At 34.4% G+C, this 16,513-nt stretch overlaps 1 protein-coding gene across 4 annotated transcripts in view; it reads left to right on the forward strand.

Moving 5' to 3' along the window:
* The first annotated feature begins 1,471 nt into the window (after nucleotides 1-1,471).
* LOC129242326 (phosphatidylinositol 4-phosphate 3-kinase C2 domain-containing subunit beta) overlaps nucleotides 1,472-16,513 on the forward strand; it is a 63,931-nt gene continuing 48,889 nt past the window's right edge. Inside the window, exons 1-4 of one of the 4 annotated variants that reach the window (XM_054878906.1) lie at nucleotides 1,472-2,128; nucleotides 5,812-6,185; nucleotides 9,722-11,089; nucleotides 11,152-11,207. In XM_054878906.1, the coding sequence (XP_054734881.1) occupies nucleotides 9,759-11,089; nucleotides 11,152-11,207 (1,387 nt within the window). In that variant the 5' untranslated portion in view covers nucleotides 1,472-2,128; nucleotides 5,812-6,185; nucleotides 9,722-9,758. Of the gene's footprint in view, nucleotides 2,129-5,811; nucleotides 6,186-7,968; nucleotides 8,290-9,721; nucleotides 11,090-11,151; nucleotides 11,208-16,513 lie in introns of those variants that run through there. The other 3 variants (XM_054878904.1, XM_054878905.1, XM_054878907.1) reach the window with 3 other exon arrangements.

Consider the following 16,513-nt stretch of genomic DNA (forward strand, 5'->3'; position numbering starts at 1 on the left):
CAACACTAAGAGGCACCATCATGGATTTGCCTTTTTCAAGACACTTTACACTCGAAACACTCCCTTTCATTTCCTACTTTTTCTATCATCGTCCTATTCTCAACAGAGAAATGGTTCATTACCATGCACACAGGAAGAAGGCATATGCAAATACAAGTATGTGAATTTATATACAAATGCGCATATACATACATATACATACATATATATGCTCACTCAAGTAGGACAGAGCCAGATGTCGAACGTTGCCGAACGCGGGGGCCGATTGTGCTCTTTGTCGGTCGTTCCGCGCTCTCGCTTGCAGTTCAAGCACATTAGCTTACATTTGCTTGCATACGGAATAGATTCGTATATTTGATATGTCCATATGACTTGTATGCATCTTTACATATAGATTTGTTCTTTTTGAAAATTGCGCGAAATTGTATATGTATATGCATGTTTATATACAAATATTAGTATACAACATATCTTATAAGTATATGGTAAATATTACCATACATTTTTTCCTTCATATATAATAAAAAATTAATAATAATAACATTAAAACAACAGGTATTATTAACAAACTTGGTTTTATTTTAAATTCTTCAAGTAAATCAAATTAATAATAATCAATAAGAAGGTATATGCAAATACAAATACGTAAATTTATATATGCGCATATACATACATATATACGCTCACTTAAGTAGGAGAGAGCAAGATGTCGAACGTTGCCGTTCGTTTGCTTTGTTTGCTTTGTCGTTCGTTCCGCGCTTTCGCTTGCAGTTCATTCAATGCAATGAGCAAGGTAACGACAAATGAGCAAGGTAACGACACATTTTTTCGTGCGTGCAGCCGGCTAAATCGAATTATAAGACGTTATCACGTCAAAAGTTCAAAAGTTGAAGTGCTCTTACTGAAAAACCCTATATTAAGGCTACATATGCAAGGTCACGAATGACGAATGAAAAAGTACAATTCTCAGAAAGTTCAGAACTCAATTCGCCTTGGTGGTAAGTAATATGTGGCTCAAACACAACCATATTTCGCACTTGTTATGGATGAGTAGTAGTTATTATTTTTTATGTAGTCATTATAAATAATACATACAATTCATGTTTTTTTTTTTTTAAATCATCACTCCATTCAACCAGTGAGTTACATTTACGTGACGTATATTTTTATTTGGGTGTAATCCAGGTCACAAAATTTCCAATGTTTCATTACAATTGGCACAATTAAACAAATGAAATTCTCTTTGCTCGCAAAAGTATAACCAAGTTTTCGCCATTTTTATAAAATAATAGACTGGTGTATTTACGCAGTTAGGCCAACGTACAAGATGCTTGGCAACTCTGATAGAAGGAGAAAGTTTTTTGTAATGAAAAGTGTGGAATGAAATTGCCGATAGCTGTCAGTGTAATTTTCTTTCTCTGACAGTTGCACATAAAAATTTCCCTACATTTAGTTGGAAACTTCAGTTGGTGGCGAGTAGATTATTTTATATCTTTGCCCCATAGTTGTTGAAATTTTTTTCATTATAATTTTTATATGGTCTCCGCTTTTTGGTGACCAAATTGGGCATACCCCCGTGTGCTCTTCGACACGAAAATACTTGGAAGTAGTAAAAAATTGTGACAAATTTGAAGTAATTAATATTATACACAACTTCAATATCTTTACATTTTCCCCATTGAAAAAATAAAAAAAAGCAAAAAACACGGTATGCCTAACAAAGCAACGAAACGCAGAACTAGTGCATGAATAGGTGATAATCGAAAGAAAAGTTGAAAAAAAGAAAATATACACAGCACAGCAAAAAGGCAAATATCTCTATAGCAGCAAACGTGAAGTGTAGTCGCTCAGGGCTGTGAAAACTAAATACTGCATATTTGGCTAAGCGATTGTGAAACAAAAGACTGCAATATTCCATCACACCAAACAGAAATAGTCGAATAGCTTATAGTCCGCACTAAACAACATACGCCACCGCAGTGCCGCAAAACAATCTATGCCGAACGAGGGCTGCTCTGGAGAATTCAACTGGAGAAAATAAACTATCTTCTTGCAAAATATTCGAGTACATATATGTACATACTTATATATGTGCGAAGCCGCAATCGTGTTCATTCCCAAAAATTAAGTAAGTTAATGTCGAACCGGCAAAGAAGTTTGTCAAATTTGTAGTTGTAGGTAAAATGGTGTCGCTCAATGATGGCTCTTACCTGCATGCTTGCATTGGTGCCTTTGCAATTTCTATTAAATAAGTGGTAATCGGAGACTTGCAAAGTCGTAAACGGGTGCTATAATCGTACTTTCTTAATACGAACTAGTGATGATGACACCGTACCGCAAATGGCTGAGTGTCCGTCTAAAGTGACACGCACCTATCGTCATGCCACCGAGCTGCTGTAGCTATACTGCAGATATAAGTAGGCGCAATTAGTTCCACTAAGGTGTTGTATGCGGTGTGTTGGCCAACATTACTATAGCCAGCTTGTATGTACATGCCATACACATGTACTATATGTTACTATTCTATTAATACACATTTCTAACTGCCAAAAGCAGTGGTATGCTTTGGAAATATTGTATGCCAGTTGAGCTCTCTACTTTTATCTTTTATTGCATATTTTGCTAAGTATGGTTTACAATTTTCGCATTGTAATTTGGATGTGTCGCTTTGTGGACGCGGTTTTTGCATTGAACAAAAATAAGTGGGCAGACCAATATTACAAATGTGTCTGGTTTTTGCCTGGTATCAGGAGCAATAAATAATTTTTCATCAATCTTCTTATATGGACCAGCAAACGGCTAAACTTTCCATTACTACCACGTGGAGGGAGAGGGAGAAAGAGAGGGCGTGGTTTCGCCCCGAAAAATCTTCTATTTTTATAAAAATCGCGCGATTTTTATTCCAAATTTTCTGTACATGTAAAAATATATAATTATTTAAAATAAAAAAAGTTCATTCCAAATTTTCACTATTTATAAAAATATTTTTTTTATATATATGTATGTACATTTTCAATCAAAAAAGTGCCGCAGCGGAAAATTTGGACTAAGAAATTGTACAATGTTTTATTCCAAATTTTCACTTTTTATGAAAATATTATTTTGTCGCAATTTTTTAGTCCAAATTTTCACTACTTTTTTTGTGTTTGTGTTTAAGTAAAATAAGCGTCTGTAGTAGGGCAGTTTTTCAAGCTTATGCAAAAATTAAACATTCTTAACGTTAAATATTGTTATTAATTCTTAATGGTAATTTATAAAAAGTACTATAAATCAAAAGGCTGATATTGGGAATACATTTGTGTGCTATAATTCTTAAATTCAATCTTCGCACTTACACATTATAAGCAAATTTGTCGTGGTAGCAATGGAAAGCCACCCCCAGCAAACTCTTCTTTTTAAACATAAATTGACTGAAGTTATCAATTGGCGGAAGTATTTAAATATTTGTTTTTAATAAGAATATATAATTTTATTTTATTTTTTTTTTTTGAAAGGGCGTTCTTATACTCTATAGTAAATAAAGTTACTAGAAACCGAAAATACACAATAATAATAAATAAATGTATGGAAAATGAAAGCATTTTAACAACACTAAGAAAAATCTATGCTTAGGTTGGTGAAGGAAATTTGAGCGAATATTTTTGCTCAGAAACGACAGTCCATAGTCAGCCTTAATATAGGATAGTTTATTAAACACGAAGTCTGGAGAAAACTATCTCATTTTGCTACTTCGCTTTATATTGGCTTTAGTGTCTTGAATATTTTTTTTGTGTATCTGTTTTAAGTATTTTTTTTACGGATGTTCAAATACTCGTAACTTCTTCAATTTTGTTCCGATCAACTTAAAATTTTGTCAAAATATTCTTGAAATATTACACCTTTATTTAAAAGCAAAAAAATGTAGTTTTTATATCTTAGCCCCGTTAATGGGCTCGCGCAAAACATATAAGCTTTGACAAGTTTTCGTTGACTTTGTGTTCAAAATCTCCAGGGTTAATGTAAATTGTGAAACAGCAGCAGCAGCAGCAGCGCGTTATCAGCTGTAACAACAATACCAATAAAAAACGAATCGTATCATCCAACGTTGGTATTTCATTCAACAAATCTGTTGGAAGTAAAAACAAACAAAACAAAAACAACAATCATATGCGCTTTTTTGCCTTTGTTGTTTTTGCAAATTTTTTATTGTATTTTATTGACTTTGTTTTGTTTACAAATGCAAGCGAGGCCTTCAAATGAACCCATCTTCACCACCACTTGCCCCCTGAGCATTGTGAATAAAAATGTATGTATTTGTCTTTTTTATGTTTTTGCTTCATTAGATTTGTTTTCTTTACCACATTGCGCCATTGCCGTTCATTGATGTATTCTTTCTGACGGCACGTTGTCTGCTTAGCGTCAATGTTGTTTTGCCTAAAAATAGAAGAATAGTACTTTCAACTTAATTCTTTTCAATTCAATACCATTAATTGGATTCGATTCTTAAGTAAATGGAAATCGAGAGAAATTGATTGAGGAGAACCAAATACAGTTGCATTTCGTTAATCGCGACTGCTAAAACTTAGTGGCCGGCTAACATTTATTTAATTATTTTTACAATATATACGAGGAGGAGCTCTGCCAAACACCTAACAGAAGTGTACCAATTATTTATTTATTTATTTGTACTACAATTGAGAATCACTAGTGAAGAGGTTTGTCGAAAAAAGTATATTTTCATTCCTTATGCATGTTTTAAGCTGACAAGACCATCACCTAAGAGATGAGTTGAGAGTGACAAGATAAGAAGACCGGTGTATCTTGCGACGTCTGCAATGGTGTCGAAATTTTGGTGATTGAGAGGGAAAGTTCAAACGATCTGAGGGTCTAAGTTGTTGCAACCAATACCGGGAAGTATTAAAAGCTGGTGTACTTCTAAAATTTTCCTTGGGTATACGAATATAAAATGTAGCTTTTGTATATAAGAAAATTTTTTCGTTTGTTTTGCATTCTTCACATTCGCAATTTTGTTCTTATTTTTTACTAACTCTTATCACAGCGCCCAACTTGTATACGGGTTGTGTTTTTCGAAACCCGTTTAGTTTTGACACTTATCCAGTTTGTGGCTTATCAGCTCTTGCAGCTTAGGCTTGCTTTATGAATTATTCCACAATTTCAAATCGTGCTAAAGTGATAATAATATTTTTTAAATGCAACGTTGCTTATCCAGCTGGTACGGCATATATAACACAGAGGATATGATGCAATGTAAAAAAGACTTATGAATCCAGCCCCCATTTAAGTAATCGTAATTTTTGAAGTGATTGTATGTTTTTAGCTTTTGTTGGCTACTACATTACTAGGTTTTACTTGGGGGAGTTTAAAACACTTATTCATATATATATTTAAAAATATGTATGTTTATATTTATAGTTGATGTGCTCAGTGAAATGTACTTTAAAAAAAAAACCAGCTTTCAAACGCGACCAGTAAAGACATAAAAAAGGGGCTTTAGATCTAAACATGGTTATATACATATATATATATATATATGTCTTTACTATGTATATATATATATATATACATATATGTATATAACCATGTTTAGATCTAAAGCCCCTTTTTTATGTCTTTACTGGTCGCGTTTGACAGCTGGGTTTTTTTGAAAAGTACATTTCACTGAGCACATATGTACATATATATATATATAATTGTTGCTTTCACCCTTTTTTTCGGTGTTTGGCCGAGCTTCCCCCCTTTGTGGTGTGCGTCTTGTTGTTATTCCGCTAATGGAGAGACTTTCAGTTTCAAGCCGCCTTTTTCTTTTCACAGAATCAGCTGATAGGCTAACGTCACTTGAGGTGCGTTTACAGAAAAACTGAGATTGTTTGGTGATATGTATACGAAAAAAATCAACCAATGACACTTCTTTGCCGTCTGAACAACGACTGATTGAACGAGTGCGTGAATATGTGTGAAATTATCATGCAGATTTCGGCTGCCAATAAGATAGTGTTAGTGATATATGAAAAGATAACCAACACAATCTTCAATCATGCTGCTTCGTTGCTATCCGATTGATTGGACGAATGTGTGAATACTTGTGAAATGATCGTGCAGAATTCGGCTGCCGAATCCCAAAGTGACGTGACAGCCAAAGTTCCCCTCACAATTTTATTTTTCACCATAGCTAAATAGCAAACCTGGTAAGCTATCATCTTTGAACAAATCAGCTGCTATAGCGAATCATACTTGTGTTGAAGCCTTGAAGCTATCCTTAATTTATGCGAAGTTATACGTGTGATGCATAAAAATAGAGAGGGAGTTATGGTTATGACTATAGAAAAAAGTCACTTCGTGTTCGTAAAAGTGAAAGAGTCGAATAAATAAAAAAAAACTTTTAAAAATAGTGCAAAAGTTAATCGGTTCTGATTTTTTGCAAGTTTCAGTTTGGTTTATATATAAAAAAGAGGTTGTCTGTAAAGTCGGTTTACTGACGATAGTTTAACGTGATAACGTCATAAGAAAATACTGATTGAATGGTTGCATTTTTGAAAAGAAAATTTTAATTTTATTAGTTTGATAGATATTTTGTATGGATATAGAGAATGAGTTAACATTAACATAACATAACATAACATAACATAACATAACATAACATAACATAACATAACATAACATAACATAACATAACATAACATAACATAACATAACATAACATAACATAACATAACATAACATAACATAACATAACATAACATAACATAACATAACATAACATAACATAACATAACATAACATAACATAACATAACATAACATAACATAACATAACATAACATAACATAACATAACATGTTGTTCAAGCAAGGTAACGACGCATGAGCAAGATAACGACGCATTTTTTGGTGCGTGCAACCGGCTACATAGAATTATAAGACGTTATCACGTCAAAAAATAATAATAACATTAAAACAACAGGTATTATTAACAAACTTGGTTTTATTTTAAATTCTTCAAGTAAATCAAATTAATAATAATCAAAAATTAATAATAATAACATTAAAACAACAGGTATTATTAACAAACTTGGTTTTATTTTAAATTCTTCAAGTGAATCAAATTAATAATAATCAATAAGAAGGCATATGCAAATACAAATACGTGAATTTATATATGTACATATGCGTATATACCTACATATATACGCTCACTTAAGTAGGAGAGAGCAAGATGTCGAACGTTGCCGTTCGTTTGCTTTGTTTGCTTTGTCGTTCGTTCCGCGCTTTCGCTTGCAGTTCATTCAATGCAATGAGCAAGGTAACGGCAATGAGCAAGGTAACGACATATGAGCAAGGTAACACTAATGAGCAAGGTAACGACACATTTTTTCGTGCGTGCAGCCTGTTAAATCGAATTATAAGACGTTATCACGTCAAAAATTACATGCAGTCCCTTTTTCTATTACAGTATGCAATATTTTGCGATTCTTTAAATAAAAAATTGAAAGCAAACATAATTTGTTTTACCATTTACTTTATTAAAATTACCAATATTAGTGGTAATGAATCGCATACACGTTGTGGAAGGCAGTCTAGAAAATTTTTAAAAATTTAGACATATTCTCTAACTTACGAGAGGCTTTTATGTCCAAAATAAATATGGAGATACACTTCTTGAATTGTAACTAATGTAACACATGGGCTGAAAAGTCCCGGACCTAACACATAGATGGAATTAGTTTTATTGCTTTCCCCACTTTTTTAGTTAGTACTAACCTTAAAAAGACAGCTGTTCAAATTTCATGATATTCCAGCCATTAGTTCGTGATTTGTTTTCAAAAAAAAGGATCAAAAAGAATTTCGTATTTTAATTTTACACTGCTTCTTGATAGAGAAAAATACCGTTCAAGCAAAGCAATGGCTTGAAAATTGTTATGGGGACTTCATCAGAAACAACAACAAAATTATGGTTTACTAAGAGACCCCGATGATACACAACGCAGTGGACGTCAAAAGAGGCGGTAACACCAGTAAACATTGAAAAGATCCACAAAATCGTTCACATCGTAAAGTTATCAAAATAACGTGTTGGCTTTATATTGCATGAGCATTTGACTATGAGAAAGCTCTGTTCAAAGTGAGTACCGCGTTTACTCACTTTCAAGACAACGCACCGTGTCACAAGTCAATTAAAACAATGGCAAAACTACATGAATTGAACTTCGAATTGCTCCCAAATCGACCGTATTCGCCAGATTTGGCTCCTAGCGACTACTGGTTGTTCGCAGACCTGAAAAAAATGCTCGCCGGTAAGATATTTCAGTACAATGAAGAGGCAAAAGATAAATTGTTCTAAAAAAGTGGCACTGAAATGTTAGAGCGGCACGGGATCGATTGCGTTGTTCTTGATGGAAATTACGTTGATGAATAAAGCTAATTTTGAACAAAAAAAAAACGTATTTTCTTTGTCAGTCCCGGGGCTTTTCAGACCGTGTGTTATTTCACCATATTGTTCACCACATATAATAGTTGTATAATGAATTGTATTTTAATTGATGCATGAATGAATACATAAATAAATAAAAAATTCCCCAAATTCAAGTTTTAAGTATCAAGAAAAACAACATTCGTAATACGAAAACAATAACTTCGTATTCATTAAATATAGTTTCTTTTAAAATTTGGAATCCGAAATTTACTTTGGATCTGATTTTTTTTTATTTTTATGTAGAATCCAATTCTGCTCACAAGAATGCCGAAAAAAAATCATTCTTTACATGGTTTTACTGAGGCATGCACAAGATAACTGAGAGAAGGTGAAATCACCATCATCAGACATAGCACTACAACTCGGTGAGAGCCTTAGCTTCCTCCCTAATTTTTCTCCAAATTGTCTATCATTTTGGAATAAATAACGTAACTTTTCCATACAAAATATTCTGGTTGCAGAGGTACAAATTGTACATACTTATAGGTACTCCTAAACAGTCTGTAAAGAATACTTTCGCTTGTGCCCTGTGTATGAACTTGAGCACAGAGCCTCGAAAACTGCTATCTTTTGGTCACCAGTACTCATGACGGTATCTGCTAACGATGATAATTAACATTTCATAGTTCGCCTAATCACTTTTATCAGACAACGCATTGCAACATATTTTATTTCGCCATGGAGTTCACGAGTATTATCGCAGGTATTTGTGTTTGTGTGTTTCATTTAGATAAAAACAACAATAAATAACAGTAAATATTATCACAAACCATTGTGCTGATTAAATGGGACTGTAGGTTTTGCTGCTCTTTGTTTCTGTTAGCTTTTAGAGGGGTCCCATTTGAACTCTCCCTACGTTGAATGTTTAGTGCGAGAATCACCGAGTTCAAGTGTACATACGAAATTATTTGGCAAACAAAAGTGTTGCAAAGAATTGAATTGGACATTAATTTGCAATCAAATTGCGAGTACAAACAAAAACATAAAACACAAAAAAAAAAAAAATACAACAAAAAAATTACAAAAAAAAATTAGAAAAAAAGTACAAAAAATACAAACCCCAAAAATACAACAAAATATAAAAAATAAAATCCGACAAAAAATATATTAGTTAATCTACCTTAAACGCGCGTTTGCTGTTGTTGCGGCCACTTTTGTAAATGGTCAAACTTTTTATTTACATTTACATACACATTTACCATTTACTTGCGCTCGGTTGTAATGCATTTTACTTGCTTCTTGTTTCATTCCAGGAGATATTGTCACGCCTTGGAGTATTAGAGAGCAAAAATGTCCAATCAATCGGAAATCGATTATGATAAACAATTCCAAGATGATTTGGCAAAAGCGACTGCTTTAAGCTTGGAGCAACAAGCACTTGATGATTATCGACGCGCCAAGAAGTATGGCACTGCCGCCCACTATTACAATGAACGCGCTCAATCGCAATCACCATCGTTGCAACATTCACATTCCCTAAATCAGCGCCAGCAATCGACCGAATCCGCGGTGGCTTTCTATGCCCAGTTGCGTACGCGTTACCAGCAATCACGCGGCAATTCAAGCGAAACCACAGCACCACCACCAATGCCACCGCATCGGCGTCACTCGGAGGCCAACAACAATGTGTCGTTGAATGTAGCCGCTGTGACGGCGGCGTCACGTGAACGTTCCAAAACACCACCGGCCACGCTGCCCGAAAGTGATCTCATTTCCTTTTCAAGCCCCACAGCAAAAGAGGCACAACCCAATACTTTTGAAAAATTAATAGAAGATTTGCAAAAGTTGCAGACGTCGAGTCAACAAACGGCACTAGTGCCATTCGGTCCTGTGGCTGCGACGCCAATGACTTCGATGCAAGCGGCAGCTGGCTTTCGTGCTCCACCGCCTCCGCAGGCCACGCCCACACATAATACTGCTATATACGCTGCGGCAGCGGCAGCGGGTGCAGCTGGTGGTGGCGGCGGCAATTGTATGCAGTTAGTGCCTTTTACGCCGCTGCCAACAGCGCAGCAACAGAAAGTTCCACTAACAAGCGAAGAGTTGCAAAAACTTTACAATATGCCACTCCAGCAGCAACAACAACAGCAGCAGTATTATCAACAACATCAGCAACAGCATCAACACATGGCGGCCATAATGCCACCGGGCGTCGTTTATCCTGCACAGCGCATGGGCTTCGTACCGTCAGTGGGCGGTGGCTTTGTTGCACCAACGCATGCCAGCAACTATACACAGAGCGCGCCACCGACAGCTGCTGCAGCGGCCACTTATATACCTCCACAATTTCCATCAACGGTTTCCCATTATGGTTTTCAATATGGTGGTATGCCACCAAGCGCTGCACCTTATTATGGTGTCGCGTCGGCAGCAGCAGCATCACCGCATATATCGTCCACAGGGAGCAATGTTTCAATAGCAGCGGCGCCTATACCGCTGACCAAGTCGCAGTCAGCTGCGGCAGCTATAACACCGAATGACAGTAATAACAAAGGTGGTGGTGGTGGTGGTAGTAGCGGTTTCATCGGTGCCGTTGCGGCTGGCGCGCGTCGTCCAACACCACCTGTGCGCAAACCGCAACGCACTGGCAACGACTTGATCGATCTTAGTCAGGAGGATGAGTATGTTGGCTTTAAATGTATTTGAAAAAAAAAAACACTTTAATTTTTTGCTTTTTTTGCAGTTCGCGCGTCAGCGTACTGGAGGCATTCGATCCTTTGCTCAATGCGGATGAAGCAGGTAAGCATTGCATTGCTGTTATCTGCGTCTAAACCCCAAAGTTGTGCAAACTTTAGCTGCTACTTTGACTTTGAATTTATGATGATTTAGTAAAAATTGGCGATCATTTAAATTCCAATAGTTGTTGTTTGAAATGCGTTCCTGCGTATGAATTTCAATTTGGCTTGGCGTTAATTATTTGCTCATCATTGTAAGGCTTGAAAATTATTTAGATAGTTTGGAAAACATTTTTTAAGTATTGTATTGGTGCTGATTCTTGCAATCCTCTATTCCAAGAAAGTACCGTGTTTTTCAATAATCTCCCTCCGTAAAGTTGTTTATGTTGTTTTTGTCCAACTTTTTGTTAGTAACTTACAATCGAATATTTTGAGAAAGTATTTTTTGTTAACCAATGCCTGTTGAGGCTGAAAGTTTTCAGCGGAAATGTAAATGTATGCCATAAAAAAAATTGGCTATGGTGAGGTTTGTGATAGGCTACTATTTTGTGAGGTTTACACATTTTTTTTTATGACACGCCCATTTTTTAAAGGCTTAATGGGTTAGTGCAAATTTTGCTTCTTCAGATTCATATTTATTTCGAGAAAGGACCTTTGAGGAAAATATTTTAATGATTTTGAAGATGGTAAGTTGACTTCTCATGCCTATTTTAAAGGCCTAGGGAAAATGTCTGTTTTTTGTTGTTATAAATAAATTTTTGTTAAAGATCTGAGAAGTGTATGCGACATATATTATAAAAAAAGAAAACAAAATTCTTATAAAAATAATCATAATGTCACACCCCTTCGCTTCATTCTATGCAATTTTTCACTTCCTCTTGTAGATCATCCTACTTAATATCTACTTTGCTCGGTTTCCATGCAGTTTTCATGAATCTGTTTCCTAAATTCATTAATAAGAGCTGATTCTTTAGGAGATGCGCAATTGAAGCAAATACCATTAAAATTCCGGAAAATCACAGTTAAGTTTTAGTCTACTAGATTCAAAATACTTTAGATGTTTCTCCTACTTGTGTTGTGCGTCTTGCTGTTGTTCTACAAATGGAGGTACCTAACACATGGGCTGAAAAGTCCCGAGCTTAACAAAAAAAACACATTTTTTTTTTACCAAAATTAGCTTTATTCATGAAGAACAACGCAATTATTCCAGCGCAGCTCTAACATTTCAGTGCCACTTTTGCAGAACGATTTATCTTTTGCCTCAAAATAGACCTCAATTTCAGCGATAATCTCTTCATTATACGGAAATTTCTTACCGGCGAATATTGTTTTTTTAGATCTTCGAGGAGCCAGTAGTCGCTGGGAGCCAAATTTGGCGAATACGGTGGATGTGGGAGGTATTCGAAGTTCAATTCATGTAGTTTTGCCATTGTTTTAATTGACTTGTGACACGGTGCGTTGTTTTGAAAGTGAGCAAACGCGGCACTGACTTTGAACAGAGCTTTCTCATAGTCAAATGCTCATGCAATATAAAGCCGTTTGATACCTTTACGATGTCAACGATTTTGTGGATTTTTTCGATATTTGCTGGTGTTACGGCCTCTTTGAACGTCCACTACGTTGTGCATCATCGGGGTCTCTACGACCATGTTTGAAGTTAGCAAACCATCGTTTTATTATTGCTTCTGATAGAATGGAGTCCCCATAACAGTTTTCAAGTCATTGCTTCGCTTGAACGGTATTTTTCCCCATCAAGAAGCAGTGTAAAATTAAAATGTGAAACAATTTTTGATTCATTGTTTTGAAAATAACAAAAGTAGCGTCACTCTTAGCACCATAACTCACGAACTAATCAATAGAATATTATGCAATTTTAAATCTTTCTTTTTAAGATTAGTACTAACTGAAAAAGTGGTGAATGCAATAAAACTAGTGCCATCTATGTGTTAGGCCCGGAACTTTTTAGCCCATGTGTTACATGCTTAGGATTTATCCCGCTTACGAATGGCAGATAGTTTTTTTGTATGAAGTTTTTTTCATGGCAGAAATACACTCGGCGGTTTGTCATTGTTTGCCGAGGAGTGACCGTTATTATTTGGTTCTTCATGCCCACAATGGGTTTCGAACCGGGGTACTACCGAGTGGTAGTCATGCACCAACTCATACCGCTACGGTCTCTTCACCATAATACTTTTGTAGGATTAGGAAAAACACAAATTCGCAACTTCTAGGTTGTTATGACACAATTTAGCATAGTATACGAAATTCAAGTTTTTGTAATAATCGAGAGTCGCGATTATCGAGAAGGCATTGTTCTCTTATACCTTACAATTTGTGATTAATTTCAATTTTTTTTAATTTTTATTTATAATATTTATTTTTATTATTATTATATTATTTTTTTGATTTATATTTATTTTTCTAATCTATTTGTATTTTTTTAATTTTTTTTTATTTTTTTATTTTTTTTTATTAAAAAATTTTTTTTTTTTTAATGTTAGAAAAAACTTAAAGATATATTTGCATGCCATTTCACCATTGACGTTCAAAAATTGATAGTAAAAATGCTTTTCAAATTTACTCGAGTATTTACTTCCATCACATTTCTCCTTCTTTGACGCCTTCCTTGTACGCCTATAACCAAATTTGCTAGCGAAATTTATTGAAACAATTTATAGCCATTACTCCCTAGTTGCATTCTGACATATATTTGTTTTTATCTTAATATTAGCCTTTCCATTTCATTTACCTTTTTTCTTTGCATGCCTCATTTCCTCACAATTCGTCTCCTCCATTCACTCACCTGCACATTTGTATTAACATTTTAGTATGTATTTCAGTCGTCTCTGTAAATTACTTAGCTCTTTTTGTATAAATGAAAGAATTTTGATTTCATTAAAATATTGTTGTATATTTTTTATTTATTTCTCTATCTTCCAGTATGGAAAAAATAACCAACACATTTTGTTGCAAGCAAAACGCTTTTCTACTACCACACATACACATACTTAAAACGACTAATAAAAATTTATATATAATAATATAATAATTAAAATACAAATAAAAGGAAAACGAGGAAGCTTAACAAGCACGTAAATATAAGCAGAAAGGTACAAGAGCCAAAAAAAAAAAACAAAACAAAAAACATTAAATAATGAAAATAGCAAGACAAAAATAGTCGAAAAATTTACAAAACTAATTGAAAATAATTATATTACCGAGTAAAATTAAATGAAATTAAATTTCAGCAAAATGCTATAATAAATGAAAATAAAAAGACACCCAACAGTTCGTTCGCACCTGGATTTTGTGTTTTTCGTCGCTGTTGTAATATTTATCATAAAATATACAGGGTTTTGCAATAAGTATGTCGCATCTTTGAACTGAAAAAAAAAATAAAAAAAAGAAGGCTACATTCGGGCGGAGTGCACATTTTTTATGAAATATTCAAGCAGAACAAAAATAATAATTTAAAATTTATATCGCCACATTTAATTTTAATATTAAGCCCTACTTACGAGCGTTGCCTTTATATTTTGCAGCCAATAAAGACCAGTAAAACAGTAAAATAATAATGAAAATGGCTTTATTGATTTTTAAAATATTCTCCTCTTGGAAGTCAATACATATCTGCATTTGTTTAAAACAATTTTCAAAGCACTTTTGCCGCTCAGGAGTGCATACCACCAAAACAAGTTGCTTGAATGCTTCAACAGCTTCTAGCGTTGAAAAATGTTGACCTCGCATTTTATTTTTGTTGCTCGGGAACAAAAAGATATCATTAGGAGCCAAATCAGGGTTGTAAAGCAGAAGAACCATTAATTCGATTTTTTGAATGCTCAAAAACTCTTTTAAGTGAGTCCATACGTGAGCGTTCGCATTGGCTTGGTGAAGGAAGATCCCCCGACGAATCTGCGGCGATTGATTTTCCTTAATTACCTGAACACTTCTGTTTAAGTTAAGTTTCTCTAGTGGTACAGTTGCGACATGACCAGGTTTTCCGGCAGCAAGCGACAGGCAAGCTTTGTTCGATTAAGCTCCTTACATCCATACTTTCGATTATCGATTTGTTTTCAGCTCAGCTTAGATGCAAGATTCGCTGCTGAGTTTCTTTAACTGTTTAACAGTTGACAGCCACATTGGAACTCGTTGTAGCAGCGTTTCACAGCGGCTAAGCAAGTTAATCAATTCACTTCTATGTATCTCGATAATCAATGTCGAAAATCGTAATAAATTATCGCATGAAAATTTTCACGAGTTAATTCCATTTTTTGGGCGAGATGAATTTTTAAGCTCACTGAAAATTTATGCCAAAAATACCAAACTTTTCGATCAAAATATCGAATTACAGCTCATCGCGCATGATGTTGCAAAGGCGCAATATATAAAAAGCAATCCCCTTATATACATTTTTTTTATTATTGGAATTGACCGTGGCCAAATGGGAACTAAATACCTTGGGAAAATCGACTCCGTCTTAATATTATAAAGTTCCTTCTTGCGTTATACCAAATTCAGGGAATTTTTTTCTCTAGTCACCGAACAGGGGTATATCTTCATGGCGATAATCAACATAAAATGTTTTACACCAAAAAATTCATTATTTATTGTAATAGCATCAGCTCATATATAACTTTTAAGCTTTTGAAATCTTTGTTGGACCTAATTTTTGTAAGATTACAATGATATTCCAAATTATTTTTTGTGAGTTCGTTTTCAAAGATAAATATAGGTATATATTTACTTAAAAGTAAACTCATTTTCCCAAAAATGTTCGCATTCGTATTTTTTTTATGGGGTGACCCCTTATTTGGTAAAATATTTTTTCCATTTTGAAACTTTTGTTTATGCAGCGAGTGGGCGTCATTTTTGTTTGCAAAATAAAGTTAAGCGTTTAAAAATGCTGTTGGCCCTTTTAACGATCCATGATGGTTTTAAAAAATTTCTCAAAATGAATACAAGAAAAACAAAATTAAATAAAAAAAAACACTGACGAACAGAACTTTGAAACTGGCCGAAGCGAGAGTTCAAAGATACAACACCCTTATTGGAAACCCCCTTATATTTAATAGCACTGTTAATTTAACTGCATCTTCTATATACGATTACATAGTTCTAGAAAACTCAATTTGACCTGTACAGGCTGTGTTGTGTCTTTCAAGTTTTTTTCGAGTTGTAAATTTTTATAACATGTTTTAAATATGCAGCTAAGAGTAATTAGGTATTTATTGAAAATGAAATATTGTATTTATTATGTAAAATTATTGCCAAAAACAAAAAAGTGTGCACGAAATTCTTTAAGAATCAATAATTTCTCATTTCAAGCGTCGAAAATTGCTCAGCAACTGAATCAGTGCGCATAAAAGATGC

Source organism: Anastrepha obliqua, chromosome 3, assembly GCF_027943255.1.
Source record: "Anastrepha obliqua isolate idAnaObli1 chromosome 3, idAnaObli1_1.0, whole genome shotgun sequence".
Classification (NCBI taxonomy): Eukaryota; Metazoa; Arthropoda; class Insecta; order Diptera; family Tephritidae; genus Anastrepha; species Anastrepha obliqua.